At 47.4% G+C, this 19,458-nt stretch overlaps 3 protein-coding genes across 3 annotated transcripts; 2 read left to right on the forward strand and 1 right to left on the reverse strand.

Annotated features, from left to right (window-relative positions):
* Positions 1-98: 98 nt before the first annotated feature.
* On the forward strand, positions 99-1,789 carry EDB82DRAFT_572715 (GPI transamidase subunit PIG-U). Its single transcript, XM_025737686.2, has 3 exons — positions 99-422; positions 484-751; positions 804-1,789. Exons 1-3 carry the CDS (start codon positions 272-274, stop codon positions 1,660-1,662), a joined length of 1,278 nt encoding a protein of 425 aa, XP_025588096.2. The 5' UTR covers positions 99-271; the 3' UTR covers positions 1,663-1,789.
* Positions 1,764-3,233, reverse strand: EDB82DRAFT_552416 (Tom37 C-terminal domain-containing protein; the record flags this gene model as incomplete). The annotated part of the gene is made up of 2 exons (XM_025737675.2): positions 1,764-3,000; positions 3,086-3,233. 2 exons carry the CDS (start codon positions 3,231-3,233, stop codon positions 1,865-1,867), a joined length of 1,284 nt encoding a protein of 427 aa, XP_025588095.1. The 3' UTR covers positions 1,764-1,864.
* Positions 3,234-5,847: 2,614 nt separating this feature from the next.
* On the forward strand, positions 5,848-7,115 carry EDB82DRAFT_491745 (uncharacterized protein). Its single transcript, XM_065608393.1, has one exon. It carries the CDS (start codon positions 6,612-6,614, stop codon positions 6,840-6,842), a length of 231 nt encoding a protein of 76 aa, XP_065465902.1. The 5' UTR covers positions 5,848-6,611; the 3' UTR covers positions 6,843-7,115.
* The last annotated feature ends 12,343 nt before the right edge of the window (positions 7,116-19,458 follow it).

The following is a 19,458-nucleotide window of genomic DNA, read 5'->3' on the forward strand; positions in this document are numbered from 1 at the left end:
GCCATTGGTTCTTTCTGCCCTCACCGCCCGGGGGGCACATACTCAGCACCCTTGAACGCAATTCCAGCGCCTGGCATCGCCAATCCAGCGAATACAGTGGAGCTATGGGAAGAGCTCCAGCGGCTCTTCCAGCGGCCCCTCTCCCGAAGGTGGAGGGCCGCCAAGGATGGAGGCAGCTCAACCCGCCAAGTGGCCTCCAACCTATCCTAGAGAGACTGTATCGCGAACTCATCCGGCTGTTTAAACCTACAACATTCACTCGGAGCATGCAATGTCAGACACAATGGCGTTTCGAGGCAAAGCGAGCGTCTTTGCTGGCGCTGCTCTGCTCCGACTTGTTCTCTTTCTCGCATTCCCAGCCCTTCCCGATCTACTAACTGGTCGCGTCGAGATATCAACCCCCGTCACGAGCTTCAAGCGCTGTAAGCAGTAACCCTCGTCGTATGACTATTATTGGAGAACCAAAAGCTCACAATTTCAAAGTGCAAGAAGGCCTTTTCTTATATACAAATAATGTCTCTCCTTACGAAGGTGGTGTCTTCCACCAGGCGCCGCTGCTGTTGCCCTTGTTCTCATTACTCCCTGACGTAAAGAGCTGGCCTATCTTTACACATCTACTTTACATCGCTGTGGACCTTTTGAGCGCCGATGCGCTCTACAAGATTGCCGATTCAAGTGTGGCGAGCAATTCGAGGCTGTTTAAATCGCCGCGCCGCGCCAATAAGTTTGGTAGTGCTGCAATTGCTGCTGGGTAAGGGAGACGTCGATTTCAAGTTAAGAACGGCAGTACTAACAGGCAACAGCTTCTTGTTCAACCCATACACCATTGCCACATGTATCGGACGATCAACAGGCGTCTTCACCAACTGTGCCATCCTCTTGGCCACCACCAAAGCTATCCAGGGCTCTCCCTTTAACGCCATGGTCGCTCTATCGTTCGCCTCTTACTTGTCGATGTACCCTATCCTACTTCTGCCTCCGCTCATCCTTCTTGCCTATGACTGTCAGGCCGAAAAGCGCCGAGTTGCCTCGTCGGCCAAGTTCGCTACTACTAACGTGGCCGTTGTGGCTGGGTGCATGGTGTCCTTGTTAGGCATGTCGTTCTTGCTTGCCAATAATTCTTGGGAATTTCTTGCTCGTACATACGGCATTCAGTTGACCTTGTCAGACCTGACACCCAACGTTGGCTTGTGGTGGTATTTCTTCATTGAGATGTTTGACTCGTTCAGAGCCTTCTTCCTTGGTGTTTTCTGGCTGCACTTGGCATCTTATCCCGCAGCGCTCTCTATTCGTTTGCGCCCTCAACCATTGGCTGTGTTGACCATTCTTCTTGGTACTTTCTCTATCTTCAAGCCATACCCTTCGCTTGCAGATGCTAGTCTTTTCCTTTCCGTGGTTCCCCTGTTTCGACATGTCTTCCCGCTCATGCGATATGCTTTTGTCACCACATCGACACTGCTATATGCGTCATTCCTTGGGCCGGCCTTCTACCACCTTTGGATCTATGCAGGAAGTGGCAATGCCAACTTCTTCTATGCCATCACTCTTGTGTGGAGTCTGGGCCAGAGCTTACTTGTGACAGACTTGACATTTGCGGTGCTGAGAGATGAATGGGAGATTGATCGCCCTGAGATGGCAGGTAAAGAGATCAGACAGATATAAATCCATTATAAGAAGAGAATGGAACCAGGAACGTGGCTGTGAAAAACACTGTCACTTCATTGCATAAGAGCAACATGACGATAGTTAAAAATACCTAGACGAAAATAGGGAAACGTTCTTAGAGTGTCCCCTTCAGACAGTGGGATATTTGATAGTTAGTTGTCTATTCAGTGTACAATAATGTTACATTTTTATCATCCTTTTAGTCTACCTCTGTGTCAGTCTCAACAAGACGAGCCTGTTTCGACGAGTGAGAAGGTTGAGGTGCTCCCGCCGGCCCTCCTAGTACGCTGCCCAGCATAGTACCAAGAGCTCCAAACTCACTCAGCCTGGATTTGTTCTGGATTGATTGCCAAACTTGTATCCTGGATCCAAAAGGCTGCATCGCCTTGTATGTGTGGTAACCGTATCCGAGAGCAGCGCCTGTGGCGAGAAGACTCAAACCCAGCATGAGGGACCTGCTGTCGATGCCAGTGATGCCTCCTTCAGCACGCTTTCGTACCTCAGTCGCATACTCTTCACCAAGGCCAGGAACGTTGTGAATGATACTATCAAGAGTCCGGGTACCAATACGTAGCGCCGTATTTTGGGTTGATCCAGCCCAGGGCAAGGGGCCGGATTTTTGCAGATGCCTTATCTTGATATGATCAACAAACTTATACAGACGCGGGGTTTTCTTCATAAGCCAGTCTTTCAAGAAAGATCTTGGTACAGGAGCATCGCGCATCAACGCAAGATAGCCAAAGGCGAGGCAGTCCAAAGATGAGAGTTCGGTGCCCTCAAAGAATGCATATGCCTCCTCCTCAGAACCATACTTGAGAAAGTCATCCACTACAGAAAGGCAGTCTTCTGTAATGCCGTAAAGTCGGATGAGAACGGCTTGTTCAGGAGTCATCTCCTCGTGGACGGTCTTCTTTGTCCGCGCAGGAATATGTCTTCGGAAGGTTTCTGGCAAAGCATCCCTTCCTGACGATAGGTGAAGGCCTCCATTGGGGTCAAAGTCGGTATCCATGTCAGCAAAGCCTAGATGCTCAACACGCTTGACGGCCTCGGCACGGAGCAGTGGTGGAACTGTCCATGTCAATGGGAATGGTAATAGAGTGCTGAAGGCGGGTCTGGTGGTGGCTGACCAGTTAGCGGCCGAGACATAGAGTGAGAGGTCCAGCAAGGGAGCAGCATGAGCAGACAAGAAGGCAGCGTACGCAACACGATCAGCATGCTCAAGGGACGTCAGTCCGGCGTCTAAGTTGTCACCGAGTGACTTGTCGGTCAAGTACTGAACGACGGGTGCAAAACCCGATATCCAGACGCCCTCATGATGAAGCGCAGGAAGCGTATCTGGATGAAACAGTCAGCAACGAACAAGGTTCGGATAAGACAAGGCGGCAAGGCAAGGTGAGACAGCGGGACGGGCAAGCCATACTGGACGGGCTGACAGAAGGGTCGTTGCTAGGAATCAAGCGCCAGGCTGATGCAGGATTAGAGCTATGCAGGTATGTGATAACGGCAAGACACTCGGGATCGATTGACGGCAAGCCAAAGGCTGAACCCCATACATGAAGCTCCAACATGGCGGCGGCGGGTCAGTGTTTGTCAGGCGAACAAGGTAGGTGTATGAAGCTATTCCGCGATTGTGAGGTGTAATTCCGTCGGAGTTATATTGACGGGCGGGAAGCCAAAAGAAGGTTTGTGATAGATCTCGTGGCAAAACACCAACATCAACAAGTCAAAACTTTGATGATCCTGGACTCGGGGAACTTGTTGAATCCTTGAAAACAAACCCCAACCAGCCTTGTCTGGGCTCTTGAAGTCTTGAACTTTGGGCTGTTGTTAGCTTAGGAACCCCATTTCCAGGTGGGGGAAGACCCGCCATGGAGGAACATGGAGGATGTGATATGTGACAAGCGCGAAGGCACGTGATGAGGCTGGACTGTAAGTGACCAAAATATGCTTTCAGAGCTGTTGAGCGAAGTCTATTTGCCATGAGAAAACTGTAATCATTCCACCCAAAGATGAAACGCTTTGATGTTCTTTCTTGATTAGTTTTGTTTGGTTCCCACTCAAGCTACAGTCTGGGCTTCTTAATTATCAAATCTTTCCGTGTCGTGTCGACCACATGGTGACCACGTTCGGTTCCGACAAAGATGGACCTCGATTGGGAATATTATTCCGCGATGGCCTCTTCTTCTTGTCGTGCTCTATCATTTCTCTGTAGTCCCCTGAGGCATTTTCACAGATCCACAGAATAGAACCTCCTATCATATTCTCATTCAGTTACACTTTCAGGCACCCCCTCTGATCTGCATACCAACGTTGACTGTTGGTCATCCAAAAGACGAAACCGTCCAAAGTTGTTGACGTCTGATGTAAGCAGGTGAGAGCTGGGAAAGCTTGTGGCGTACACGTTATGTTTCGCATATCCCTCTACTTACTGCCTTACTGGTCAATGTGAGCCACATGGATTTGAATACATGCATACACTGTGAGATGCCACACAACAACTAAAATCGGTCTTCGCTTTGAACAACCGCTAATTGGTTGCCTTGGCCAGAAGTGTCAAACTACCACGAGCCGGTAACAAAGGATCTTCGACCAACTCCTAACTCCAAGTGACAATCCAACCTCTGTCGGTTATCTTCACCCGAACCCCTGGAGCGGTAACAAGACGGACCATGACGATGATCGGCGCTCTCTGAGACAGGCACAGGAGCACTGACCGAAATGCACACGCTTGCCAATGATAGAAAGATTTTTGTCATAATCGCCACATGGTGATTAGGGCAATCCAAATATGTCAAAGATAAGCATATTCGTGGCTTCAGTGACTGAGACGGCTTGTTTCATCCCAGATCAAGATACAATATTACCTTTTACAGGAAACCGATCATCTTACACTTAAGTCATCTCTGTAAGAAGAAACGGGAGAGAGACAAGGCGGGACGGCTGGAAGCTAAGGGCAGGCAAACATTCTAACAAACTAAGCTACTTCAGCCTTCAAGGTTGGGTAAAAGACACCAGGGCCATGAACTTAGGTTTTTCCTTTTCCCTTTCTTCATCAGCTGAGTTGCAAAGTTAGTGTTACCAACCAACCACCATGCCAGCCTGTTGGTGACAGTAGGAAACATCAACTAAAGTAGTCCTTGACCTTGGACTTGGGATCCTAAAGACTACCAACAGGTTGCCAACCAACTTTCCACTTGGATGGGTGCCTACTAAGTACGCAGAGTCGACCCAACAAGCCTATTGCGAGCGAGCAAGATCAGGCTGGCGTCCAACCGATTCAGGAACGGTCATGAAAAGGAAACAAGTTACAAAAAAGAGACTATTTCGTCCCACTTTCTGATTGGACTTGGCGAACCCGTCCGACCGAGGGAAACAAAGACAAGTGCCTTGCAAGCCTTAGACTTAACTGAGCTAGCTTTAGGGGGAGATCAGATCAATCTCTTGAGTGAAACTGGTAGTGGAAAAAAGAGTCTTTACTTTAACTAAACTAGAGGATGACGAGTGTCAATCGATCGTCCCTCGTTCCGGAGACAGTTCCCAGGTTTGGAAATAGGACGAGTTTTCATCAAGCCACGGCGTGTCCGATCCAAAATAGACAGACAGACATTTGACATTTGTTTCCTTGTCAAAAAAACACTGCATCAAATCCCATGCCCAATAGGCTGTAGTGCAATATTGCGTCTTGAAAGCCCTTGTAAAAGGGGGTCCTGCGAGTTTCAGTTGTCGTTGAGGCGAGCATCAGCTGTTCTGATCGACGCTGCAAACCGGCGGCGCAGGCGGTTCAAAGGGCGACGGAGGGAATGAAGCCGAGTACCGTACGGCATTATTAATATTGATTATTGCCTTGACCAAGACCATGACAAAAAGATAATATGTGCCATGCAAGGGAGCATTCTGACTGAGCAAGGATAAAGTAGCGATCACGAGGCGCTATTTTTGCAAACAGGGGTCATGGTAATTTTGAGTACCGTAACGCAATAATCAAGAATGGGACATTTCGCTTTCGCTTCCAGTTCCCAACCAGGCTTTGTTTGCTAATGAGGATCCATTCGTCTGCCAAGGACAGTAGTCAGTAGGTAACTACCTAATAGTAATTGTCAACTAGGGGAAGAGATATCGTGAGCAAAAAAAGGAAAGGAGAGACACAGGAAGACATATTCAGAATCACAGTAATATCGAAACGAATTTGAGGTAGAGTTCATTGCATTGCATTGCATGTGTTGTATTGTAGTAGTAATAAAAACATGGTATCTCGTTCCATTTCCGTCAACACTGAGTGATCAGTGGACATGATTCCCATTTGCTCCTGAGGGTTTGAGGGTGGTAAATAAGCCATCCCATTTCCCAAATGATAATTCTATGTTCCCAACCCGACGTGTTCATCGTAAAGCAATAAAAAGTCCAAAAACACTGCGCGCAGTAGAGTGCGGTGTATGTTGTTGAGACGCCGTGATAATGCCCTGTCTATTGATACAGTTCCTGAAAGACCGTGGAACAAAAACAAAAAAAAAGTGTGTGGTTCCTCCCAAATAGTTTGATATGAACGAAGTAGAGAAGTTGGTTCAAAAAAAGGTTATTAGATAGTTGTAAGAGGGTATTGTAACGGTGATGCGCTGTTTGCGAAAGGCGCACGCGGTAGAAGTGAAGTTGAAAGAGTCCGGTCGGTCCAGCCATAAGGGACAAGGTTGGTTGGTTGATTTGGACAGAAATCCGGTGTAAGCAGGTTGGTTGATTCGACCGACGGCTGAACCGGTCGAGGTGTGGTTGGCTTGCAGCTCAAGAACCGGTATCATGTTGATTAATTAGGTGCATGAGGGGTCCGAGTTGGGAGTTCGCATGTGCATGTGCATATGCGGCGCGTTGTGTTGTGTTGGCTAGCAAGAGCCGGGCGAACCATGTTGCTTTTTCTGTGCTGTTGTGTAACTGAAGCCAAGAAAGCATGGTAGATGACTATGGTGATGTTGTTGTTGTGTCATTTTGGTTTGAGCTGGTTTGCCGTCGAAGTTGTTCCATCTGCTTTACTCTTGATTGCTTTAACCTCGCTTGGGCAGAGGAGGAAGAGGGCGGCTAGGAGGAGGGCCGGGGCAAGGAGGAAGCTGCGAAGGTCGTTGAGCAGGCATCTTGATTGTTGTTTGTTTGTTGTAGTTGAAGGCGTAGTTGAGATAACCGAAGACTAGTAGCTCGGTTGTATGTATGTGATTGTTTGAGTCGAGAGTATCGATCAAGTAATAGTAGTAGTGTGTATGTGGGTGTAAGTGCTCGAGCTTGTAATAGAAGAGCTAAGAGTTAGAGGCGAGAGTGATTGCCTTGATAGATTCTTGATGAGTCGATGATGAGAGTGATCTTTTTGGTCGTGGGGAAGAGGGAGGTCGCTGCCCTTTTTGTATTCCGTGGTGTTTGTGCCTCCAGCCCAGCTCTCTCACCTAGTCAAAGCCAAAAGGTAGGTAATCTGAAGTGAAGCAGCCCAGCCAGGGCAGCCAGGGCGCAAGACACAGGGCACCACTTCTGGATACAGGGGGTGTCTTGGACACAAGGGGAGTGAGGACACACCCTCAGCCCTCCAGGAGATGATGAGGGCCCCGCTTCACAAAACACACGCCCACCATGCCACGCTGGAGGAGACCTGGAGGGAGGTGAAGGTGAGGGTGGGGGGGCTTGGGTTGTGCTAAGCCAGGGCAGGCTAGGAGGCTAAGAAAAGGTCTTCTTCCTTTGCTCGTACGAGGGTGAAATGGTAGATACGTCAGTCAAAGGAAGGTACCCGAGGTCGAAGTACCTGGACTGGAGCATACCAACCTGAAGCAAGACGAGACTCCATTCTTTCAAGCGATCAATCAATCAATCAATTGGCTCCATTAATATTTTGCCCATTCTATCTGATGCGGTGTAAGAGAGTAATAGAAAGTATCTATGCGAGACGATAAACATGATACACCTCCTATTCTTTCGTCTCGTCTTTACTGAGTATACTGAACTGGAACTAAAACGAACCAACTGTGACAGGAGCGGGGATCTATCTAGTGAATAATGCATACGAGAATGGAAATAGAAATAGAACAGAAGGGAAATTGAGATGGATGAAACACGATAATAGCATAACATAGCAGAGCATGGATAGTAGAATCTGTCCCTTTTTTTTCTCTGCTGTCTCTCTCTCACCTCAGACCAGGCCAAGGCCAAGACTGATGCCCCCTGTCGCACAACTCAGCGCCCAGCACAGCACAACGCAGCACAGCATTTCATTAGAATCCACCCACCAGCATTTAATTAATTGATTAATATTGCGCAACTCATAATTAGGTACAAATGTATGTACGGTGGTTAACCCTCATTAACTCCGTAATTACATGAGTATCCCCTTTCATACAGTAGCACAATGCAATATGCTGGGTCATAATTTGACTCACACTCATTGTTTCTTCACCGATAACTTACTGCTTGCTGCAGAATGTAAATGTGCATCAATTAGTTTGCTTGTTAGTCTGTACAGCACAGCACGACACATATCTTCCTGTACAACACGCCAATTGGACTTTTAAATGCCGGTCGACCCCAAAAAAGAAACAGCCAGGGGACTTTGTAAATGCCATTATGACGACTTACTACTTGGTGCCACGCATCTTCAGCCTCTTATTGGATCTCGACAAGATCAGCTGGCCTGCCTAGACTACCTGGCAGGTTGCCAATGCAGTACAACAAGACAAAGACAAGTAGGCTGTACATATGTGCCGTAGATTCTATCTCCATTCTTCTTGATGCAGTTGCTTCTGCAGTTGTATACATATCTACCTAGCTGTTTGGGGGCTATTTCTGATGTGTCTAATAAGCCACGAGTTCATATACAGTCCATATTATACTGTAGTTCTCGGTATCTACTTTTTGAGCCAGTGTCAGTTTTACAACTTAGTGGTATCCGCCGCAGAGGCACACCAAACACTACAACCAGTTCTTTTTTTTTTTAACTTAGGCTATCCGTCTAACCCGCTGAACTAACCGGGTGGAAAATTTCTGCCTCAGCTCAAACTGACTGATTCATTCCATCAGCTACTGAACCGATTATTCTCTTTATCCATAGCAAACACACATAGTTCAAACGCTGTACATTTATGCCGAAACAGGCAATTTTCCGGACAACCTCAGCCAATTCTTGGTTGGCCGGCTTAGACGGCTACTGATCCTCGTCAGCCAAGAGACCAGTTAAACCCCCCAAAAGAGTGTGAAACAAGCGAAACTGGAGAGCGAGAGGAGCTAGGCGAACCAAGAACATGACTTCTTTCGCATTTGCTGGTGTCCCACTGCATACACAGTAATCCTGGCATGGAACGTCGTATGGAAGCTTTCGTAGAAGGGCTCATCCTTGTCCGCACAAGATTGCTTTCCCTTTTCCCTCCTAGGCTCCGCTCCCTCCTTCTCCAGGTGGAGAGGGTTCTTGACGCTGAGAATTTGAATGACGTCCAATTTCGGGTGGTCCAAGAGCCTGAACTGGGACCTGTCACAGACAGTTCCTCTCACCCCCAGTCTACCCATCCCATCCCATCCCGTTCCGTTTACACATGTGAGTTGAACAGCCAGGGGGGGGCGAATGTGTTTGATTTTTTCTGTCACCGCTCAGTAGTTCGCACAAATGGGTCCAATTTCGAAATAGCAATTTATGTCAGCTTACGGCTACGCTCAACAAACAATCAATGCTACGTAGATTAGGGCTGAGCCGTGCCATGCAAGCATCCCATTCATCTAGATGGATATTGATGATTTGTCTTGACCGCTGGGAGGAAGCAAGCATCGTGTGTCCACAGCAACTAAGAACTAAAAATCACTGACCGATAATCTCTACGCATCTGCATATGCATAGACTATATGGGGCTCAGCTGCATGATTGGGCGCCAAAAGAGGATTGCTCTTCGGTTTGACGGGCCTAGACTTCCAGCTCTTATTTCAACTGTGGGGGACAGAGTCTAGTGTGGTGTTATAGTCTATTACTGTTAGACTTTATCGAATCAATTCGTGGCATAGTGTTGTTTGTGTCTCGTGATCAGTAAAGGAGACTTGATTTCTACATAGACGGTCAAATGATAGTCGTGTTTCAAAAAGCCTCGGATATTATAGAAAATATTTTATTCAAATACTGGCCTGTGACAACACGTGCTTGCTTGTCTTGGCTGAGCTGTTTCCAATATATCAACTGCGGCGAGGTCAATGTAGGGTAATTTCTTAGTCGTTTTCGGTCACCGGCAATTCAACACTACCCGATTAATTAACGAGGGCACGGAGCGTGGTCGCCGACTACCGACTACGGTACGGAGTACAGCACTAAAGAAGAGGCAGGTATGTATGTAAATAATTAACAGACGTATTCGTTTCAGGTTACTTCTGCCCGGTAGAGCGGACCTAAAATAACTTTTTTGCTAACAACTCCCGTTCAACGAGCCGCTCTTTGGGCCTCTTTTCCTTCTCTTTATTGATTAGCAGCAATATAAGTAAAAAAAGCCACCGAACGAGTGTTGCGAGAAACCTTAAACATTAACATGAATTATTGCATTGATTGGTTCAATTGCAAGATATGCGGGTCGCCTTCGGTAGAAATGTCCCGTCCATTCCAGTGCTTCTGATTCTTTCCCTGACAGTTGAAGCGTCGAACTGTAAACAACAAGATATGGTCAGATAATCAGGACAGCACCACAATTTGCATGCTTGGGTTTGGAATACGACACGGCACAGTTGACTCGTTCGAGATTTGGCTTTACGAGGCTCCGTTGGGTTCACGGAGAAGACTGGAATAGCAATAGCGTTGCCGTTTCTGTAAAGCTTCATAGATCCGGCATATCGATGTTTTCGATATGGTGCGGCGTCGTGATTTACTATGCCTCCGCCTCTTTACCACCTACGTAGTACACATCTTATTATTGTTCCTTTTTAGGCATATTGGATTCGGACAAATGTGCCCGCTGCAGCCCTATATCCAATTCACAGTCCTTCACTGTTGGTATGCTACGTAGTATGCGATGTGATGCGATACGATACGACAGCCAATTGAACTAGGGTCTGATACTGATAGTTCACAGGTGACGATGTGCTGGATCAGTATCCCTGCATTTGCCAACGGTCATTCCCCCCAATCCTATCCTTTCAGCATGTGCATGCATCTGGGGTCTAGTTCGAGATGACTCACACGTCAAAAAAAACAACGACATGAGAAAAATCGAGCTTGTGAAAGATGGAGATTTCTGATGCCTAGCGACGTTGCAACCCCCAACTCGTCAGATCTTTTCTTGGCGGGTCAGCATTAAATGAACGGTGTACGGAAGTGCAAGTCGCTGTATTATTCTATTTCCGCCCTCCGCCGCAGTGCTTATTCGTATTCTGTATTACCATGCATGCTCTTAATGAAATGAAACCTCCACTTTATTATTTGTCTGGGTTAAACCCCTCCATGTTGCATAGTTTAGTAGATCTTCGCTTCGCTCATCTTGTTAAGTGCACGCCTATATGCATGCACAGCGAGAGAAAGAAAAGAAAAAAGACCTCATCTCACCGCAGTTGTGACTGTGCGCCCGAAGCGAGCGCTTGGGTCACTATCACTTCGAACGCGGTCGAGATCATCATCTGGCGGGATTGTTATGAAGTCATAGGGGTCCTTCATCGACATGTCGCAATTCTACCATCTCCGCTTTGCTGGTTTCGTATTGAGAAGATCACGAAGAAAATGTTGGGCAAGACAGAAGAATGGAAAGGGTTACAGTAATGATTCATGCGTTGGTTCGTGATGCCTTCTAAGAGGACCCCGAATCTTCCGAGCTTAATCGAACGCCTGGTCCGGGTTGTTGCTTGTTGTAGTATGTCACTAGGAGGGAAGAAAATTTGTTCTACGAAGCTTCCATGACTGGGATCATGATGGTTCGGCTCTCTAGGAAATTCTAGACGTCCACAAAACGCAAAACTGAGGCGTCAATATCTGGCTGAGGCTGACGCATGGATACTCGCGATTACCGAAAATGAGGATTGACCACCATACATCCACAGAGTCCACCACGATAACTAACATGCCGTAGCTACGTAACCTAACACACCGACAAAGAGCCCGGACATCTCGCAGAACATTCTTTTTGGAAGGAATCGAAGGTCGGGATTTTCTTCTAGAGCCAAGCTCGGACTTGGTTTATTTTTCATGGAGTAGCATGGATACAGTATGACGTGGTCGCAGCGCACCCCAACGAGGCGCGTTTCTTTCTTTCTACGGAGATGCTTGACTTCTCAGTGGCTGGAAATGTTCACAACCTCGGCTTGATGTTGTGTTGTATTATCTTACCGCCAGTTTGGGTCGCTCTTCTTTTTGACCAAAGCTCCGATGCAGCGACTTGCGTGAGACGGACTGTTCCTAATACCAAGGCGGACATTTGCTAAACGACAGACTCTTTGTCTCAGTTCTTTTCTGGTGTGTTGTCCGTTTAGACGCTCGTAATGCATTGCATTGCATCATGTTGCGGTCTGTAGGTAATGTGATGGTTAGACTTGCATTGCATAATACCGTCCCCATCTACCGGGTCCTCTTGTATGAGCGGTCTATGATTGCTTGTAAGAGAAAAAAGGATTCCCACTTGGACAGGACAGCAATACAGAATCATGTCATGCACGACATCCTGCCAGTGAGAGCATGTTTGGGCATCTACTGTTACACGGCCCAACATATGGCTTGGGCGTCTTGTTTCTTCTTGGCGAGAACCAAAACTGTATCCATTGAGACAGTTGTTCAACGGTCACGTCGGTCGGTCGGTACATGTTGTCTGAGTAGCAGGTAATAATGGACCATTGATTATGGATCTCTTGTATCCAAGGCTGGTCCATGCTGAGATTTGGGGGTGTGTCTCCAATTGCGGTTCTCCATTTCTCTATCCTGGACTGGTGTCAAATCACGGCCCCTGCAATTTTGCATATCTTTATTCTTTGAAATCAAGACCGACTGAAGGAAAAAAAAAAAAAACTGCACTGGGCACGTGCCCCCTTTCAATAGATCGAATAGACCGCCGCCAACCAGCCTTGTCTTGGTCTTTGTGCCGTCTCATCTCATCTTGTCTTGATGACTGATCGGTGAGGCCTTCTCCTATGTCATGCTTCTGTTGGAAAATTAAATCCCTGGACCCTGCATTGACCACAGTTTGAACTATTCATCCCTTGGAACAATAATCTCTCCACAGAAGCACTTTTTCAGCCTCAATGACTGGAAGCGTGGGATTATTAGACAGGTTCAGGACGACATACGCAATGCAAGTCCCCTTTGGACAAATTGCAATATCTGTTAATTAACAGTTAAGGGAACTGTTTTTTATTTATTTATTTTAACTTTGTGCCCCTGACTAAAACTACGGGTGGTGGCAAACTCGGCACTAACGGCAGACATATGAACGCCCGTTTCCAACGGCCGTTAGAGGCACAGGGCGCTGAAGTTTGAGATATTACAGGCGGTCGGCAGTACAATTACAGCGGGCTATGGGAGAGATGACGAGGCTGGAGACACTACGGCACTCGAGTTTCATCCCATCTTACGACGATGCCTTTGAATGATGACGATCCAAAACCACAAAACCACAAAAAAAAAAAAGATGAAACAAGGGGTGGGCGTGTCACGCCGAAACTGAACAGCAATATTTTCCTTTCTTTTTTTTCCCTCCTTTCCATATATGCACTCCAGCTCTATCCTATCTAGCGCTATTGGATGATGATGTTGCCATAGTACCACGTAACAGGTATCCGTACCGTATTTCTTTTTTAATCTGGGGTTTCTGAGATGAAGCCCCCATACTCCCGTTCCAGACCGCCGGGTTACTGACAGAAATTGGGTTTGCTTCATTACAACCTTCACCGACTTCAAGGTAATTCCCAGTCAAGTGGGAATGGTGGCAAATTTGACTGAAAACAATATGGAGACAATAGACCAACCGCCTAATGGAAAGCGGAACGCCGTTGTTTCGTGATTGTTGATCTCTGTGGCTATCTTTGCCTTCGCGCAATCAATTCCGCCCTTTCGTCCGGACGCTGAATAAGGTGAAGATCAGTTCAAAGAAAGGTCTTGAAGAGGCAAATTATTATCGGAGTATGAACTTGCCCGCTTACTGATCCAGTGATTCTTCGATGGTGATTGATGATTGACAGTCAAGACATCACAACCAATGAGTTTCAGCTTCGTATCTCTGTCTTTCCTTGCTTTTGAATAACACTGCAGTGTCAAAAGAGAATGCCTGCAGCGATCAATCATGAGGGCTTCCTTTGATGCTACCCTGCACATTTGATTCTTGATCATCTGACACAGCAAGGCCGTTTATTCACCCATTCTCGGCAGTTTAGTCCGAAGACAGGTACGTATCCGTATGTACTTGCTGTCCGTTCCGTCCTGCTGGTACCAAACCAGCGGTAACCAGGCTGCCAGGTTTGCCGAGATGAGAGCGGCCGCCCCCCTTTCAGAACCTATTAACCAAATCAGAACAGGGATCCATGATCACCGTAACCCGTCTCAAGCGTGTTTTGAGTTTACTAACCATTCACCGTGAAGCATGGTGATGCTGCGTACCTGTATCACGGAGACGCCGTGCCTCGGCTACAGATGAGGTTTAGGCCTCTCCAAACTTAGTGGGTTAAATCACAACTAAGTCAAGCCAGGCCTAGTATCCTCCTGTTAAGTTCTCACCTCTCCCACAAACCGTTGAACTCATCCAAGCGGTCGGACTTTAGAATAACCTTGGCAATACAATATTCGATTCTTTGACGCCTCTACCGTGTCATCGGCAGCTGGAAAACCCGTAACCATCAACAATAATGCCGAAGAGATACGGAGTAGTAGCAAACAAGTGGTTCGGCCCCTTTTACATCGTCAGTCATGTTTGATTTCGAGGTCAAGTCAAGTCAAGTGCTGTAAAGACTCTATACTAAATACTGGCCCGTGCTATGACTATTTGGAGCTGACTTGTCAAAACCAATCTCTCGGATTCTAGACAAATGGGGATATTCATTCTCCAACAAAGCCAGGTGGTCGGCTTTCGGAGTTTGTCTCAGTACAGCTGAGTCGCAAAACGTTCCATTTATCATGTCAGTGACATATCAATAGTGACACTCTTGGCTGGCCAAGAACGGCTGAATCAAACTCTGTCGAGGCCCTACGAGTTTGCATTGTCTCAATTCAGCTTCGGCTAAGGAGTGAGCAATTAAGCCTGCGACTGGAGAAGCACATAATATGCTGACGAGATCATTGCAGAGACAAAGAGTCCTCGGAAAAGGTCAAAGCACAACATCAACATTCATCGTTGAGTGCACTGGTTGGTTCTTGGAGTTCAGCTGCCAGCCACAGAAGCCAATAAAGGTGTGCCACCCGTGAACTTTTGTGGCTCTCAGGTACGGACTTTGCTTTGACGATACACAGTGTCTTTTCAGCTTGGACGGCTGGACGGGTCCATCAAGCCACAAGTTCAACAGGGGCCTTCGGGCTCTCCACGTGGAAATTCAGGGGATGTCAGAATATGTATGACGATGGCGCAGTGTAGTGTGGCGCTCCCCTGTCGATCCCAGTTCGTGTCCATCATTCTGACGGGCATACAAACATATACTATATACCCTTACCTTACCTACGCTACTTGCGGTAATACAGGTACCACAAGTACAATACGCTATGGTACCTGCTTACGTTGAGCGTGTGTCTCAGTCTTACGTCGTCAGCTTCATACGAAGCCCCCTTTCCGAGAATCCGACTGCGTAGTATTACACGTACGTTTGTGCTCTGATTGCAGGTGCACGGATGGGGAATTCCCTGGGCGAAACCTGACTGCCCATGTTTGATCGGGCATTGAAGAGTTCTGACGAGTTCCATTCCCTGAAACATGATACTCTACATAGCAATCGATCGATGACAATTAATCATCACTCGAGGTTTGTCTGGGTCGAGCGGCGCAACACCATATTGCCATCGAGTATTACCGCAGCGGCACTACGCCCTCGATCAATTCAGACTCCAGGGGATCTGGTCTGGGTCATTGTTATCTCAAGCCAGTCAGCCAGCCGTACATGGATTAACTAACTTGGGGATGCCTTGTCATCTTGCAAGCTGCCAATGTCCGGACCCTTGTCACGGGAAATGATGTGAGGCCGACGCTGATATTTTTGGTAACAACTGCTACACCTGCAGCAGCGACGATGCCTGCATGTAGGCTGACTTGGCCGTCAAAGCCCATCATCAAGTCCGACTATTGATTGGAACAAACAACCTCACGTGGCGCATCCTTCCTTGTAGGAACCTGGGAGAGCAACCTTTAATCGATCTAGCGATGTAACCCAACTGCAAACACGTCCAGAGAGACGGGACTCCTTTGTCGCTTTTTTGCTTCTTTTTCTTTTTGCTTTGTTTGAGGCTATCTGTTGACCGATATTTCCGATTATTATCGGTGCCTATTGCAACACACACTCAAAACTCCCTCAAAAGTGGGAGCGGGCTTATTATTGTGAGACATGCAAGTTTTTCCGCTTACACCATGAAACGTGGTGTTGTGTTTTTTCCGCGAAACGACTTCTTCAACCACTCAACCGGCTATTCATACACTGTGGGCTCATACTCTAAAACAAGCGCTTCAACTTGCTACATATCACAGGCATATGATCTAGGTACAATTAATAATGTGCTCAGCCTGTTTTGATGCCCTGGCTGCTATATTCTTGGCTCACTACTATTCTGCAGGTTATTATGACTTCCTACCCAGAAGCGACACCCCAAGACCCTTGCACATGGTGATGATTCGCAGGGTTATCATCGCAGGGGGCACGGTCCCTTTCGAACAGGACCATGAGATGCATATTCTAATGAGGTGCTCGTCAAACATGCAGCTATCTCCATATTGGTGACTGGATCAAGGTATTTCATCTTGGCATGCATCTACACACTACCTATCTACAGCCGCACCAGACGACCAATCTCCAGAGTCCAAGACCGACACGGGCTGGGCCCGTCTCTACTATTTGGGGTTTCTCTATCTCAAAAACCTCGGCCTACTTGGTGAGATATATCCCTGGCTCAAAGGATTCGGTTCGCAGTCCTACTCCGCTAGTGGTGACACATAGATAAGTCTTGGTGGTTGAGCGTGACTTAGCAGCCTCCCCTGCGGCCCTATCGCTTTGGGCGATATGTCGCATTACAGGGGACTCTTTGCACAACTCGTCAAATTCTACTACGGATGCCTAGATGTTTCTGTCTTGGTTGTGCTGTATGGCAGGGTACAAAAAGCACCATACAAGTGGCTGTAGTACTTACAGGCCGCAAAGAGCACGGCTGGGGTTCTTTGTGCATCCCTTTGCGCATTGTGTGTTGTAGTACCAGTGCTTTACAGACACTCGGCGAACTTTTCTTCAAACATCAGCTTGCATACATGCTCCGAATTACCCAGTTCGGTTATAAATATTGCTGACGCTTGTATCTTCCTGCACTGCCCAAGATCATGATACCCCAAAACCTGTATTAGTTGATTATATCATGATCGACATTCAGCTGATGGGCTGTGTCAGTTGGTTCTGCAGTTGCATCTGTGCGAGCCGTGTCGACTGAAGCCTGCGCCTTGGAGGAGGATTGATCGCGATAGATTACAGGGAGCTTTCGACTCTGTGATGGATAGCGAACAGGAGGGCAGGGGAAGTTCTCAGCGACTTTGTATCAGATCGGCCCGCTGCGGGTCCTAGATATGCGTTGATCGACCTCCTGCGACATTTTGTCAGGTGGCTGTCATTCAGGGTCAAAGGGTTGGAGGGTCAAGAGGACCCAGAGCGGATGGGATTCTGCTCAAGGACATGTTTGAGAAACACGGTGATCGATACGGGAATTGGAGAGAGATGCGTCCTTGCGTTGCTGTGGAGAAATGGCAGGACGTCTACAGAAACGGATGTAACTCGATGCGTTGCAGATCGTGGGGTTTCTCGCTCATGTAAGAGGAGGGGAGGGTTTTACGAGCAGAGGTCAAAGGGACCATACCTGTAGAACCCTTGACCATTTGCTGGATATGATGATGACTGACGATAACACAGATGTGATGAGCTAGTGTCGAACTACTGTACCTGCTATCACAGTCAAATCGACTGATTAATATTCTTGGCCTCGACATCAGTGGGGACTATATCCATTATAAGTGCAAGGTATAGCCTCGGAATGTCTTGGATTTGCTTTTCGGTCAAGGTCAAGTCAGCGTCATTCTCCATGGTTCGGCTAAACTATGTGTGATGATTTGAGGGTTTGGGAATAGGCGGTCAACTATTTCCCTGTAGCTTGTGTATGCATATGCGAGAATGAAGATTAATGCGAGACGCGTCGTTGATGTGGTTGGTGGTTGAGGTGGTCAAGAGCTAATGAGCGGCCACTAATAACGGCCAAGGAAGGGGGATCTTAGATTAGGTTGATCCTTTTAGGCCCAACTAAAAGCCTACAAGAGGGAGTCACGAGATGTCATTCGCAAGCAACAGCCCGTTCAAGTTCATGCACCTCTCTCTAATTATCTCCCAGATATGCTGAGTTGTCGAATCCTCCTGGATGCTAAACAGCGTGCTGCAGCAAACTGTGGGAATATCTTGGAACCCAACGGTAAAGCCTGCAACGGCAGCCTTAATAACTTTGCATCGCCATCATTGGCTCTGAACTCAATTGACGCTGGCAACGAATGGTCAGCGCGCAAAGTCATCATTCAACGTAACTTGTTATGCCAAATTAAGTAATGAGCTATATCGTGAGGGGCCGAACGGATGAGGGGAACTTTCAACCTCAACCTGGTCCCAAGCTTTATCATCGAGCCATCATGATGAGGTAAAACAAAACAAGGCATAAGCAGGCAGTCGTGACACAACAACCGTGTCTGTCTGCCTGATCAACTCTACATACTACACTGCAATGCACCAAGCCATATACCAGAAACTAGTCAGTGGCACGGCAACACAGTTGGTGTGATGTCTGCCACTGCCATGGGATCAATGAAGCCTGAGACGCACAAAACCCCAGATATTGAAAGAGACCTTGTTTCGGCATGCTCAGGTGTACCCAAGGCCCTGGTATGGCAGCAGCAGATCCTCCCTATGGGGAAAGGGAAGCGATGTATGTGATACCATGATAACGGACTGCAGCACTTGAACGCATGAGCATGTCTGTAAGCACCTCTGTATGATGCCACGACAGTCAACGTGAGTCCCGGCCGAGAGGTAATAGGTCAGCAAAAAAGAGGGGGGCCGATACGGTAAGAAGATGCCCACGTAGGCCATGTATGTAAGTTGATAAACCCGGAGAGTCTTACATACAGCCGATGCTGATGTAGATCCAAGAATTGCGTATATCCCACATCGTGCGTGTGCCGTTATACCGGTGGCAGTGTCAAAAGAGTCATATGCAAGGCAGAGCAGAGCAGAACAAGGTAAGGCAGCAAAGGAGGAACAGGAGGAGGCGTGTCTACAAGAACAAACATCATGTCTGTATGCATGCATGCAAGGATACTAGATGCAAGGAATTAACAAACAAGTGTAATATCCATGTCATTAAACCACAAGGCAGGCAACGGTCACACACTCTCTACCTAGATACAAGAGGTACAAAGACAACTTGTACCCAGTCTAAATAGATGGCTACACGCACTTGGCTCACCGAGTTTACAAGTTTCATCGAATGGAGATGTAGGCTAGCATTTCCCCTCACTATCTTTTCTTTTGTCAAGAACAAACTCCACGAAGCTTTCCATGATCCCTGACGTTTGTCATTCACTGTTGCGGGGTTACTCGATCCATAGCTAGTGTCTGTCA

Source organism: Fusarium venenatum, assembly GCF_020744135.1.
Source record: "Fusarium venenatum strain MPI-CAGE-CH-0201 chromosome Unknown EDB82scaffold_1, whole genome shotgun sequence".
NCBI lineage: Eukaryota > Fungi > Ascomycota > Sordariomycetes > Hypocreales > Nectriaceae > Fusarium > Fusarium venenatum.

Coding starts and splice junctions, on each gene's coding strand:
- EDB82DRAFT_572715 (XM_025737686.2), top strand. CDS start 272: ATGTCAGACACAATGGCGTTTCGAGGCAAAGCGAGCGTCTTTGCTGGC. Junction 423..483: donor CGTCACGAGCTTCAAGCGCT/GTAAGCAGTAAC, acceptor ACAATTTCAAAG/TGCAAGAAGGCCTTTTCTTA. Junction 752..803: donor AGTGCTGCAATTGCTGCTGG/GTAAGGGAGACG, acceptor AACAGGCAACAG/CTTCTTGTTCAACCCATACA.
- EDB82DRAFT_491745 (XM_065608393.1), top strand. CDS start 6,612: ATGACTATGGTGATGTTGTTGTTGTGTCATTTTGGTTTGAGCTGGTTT.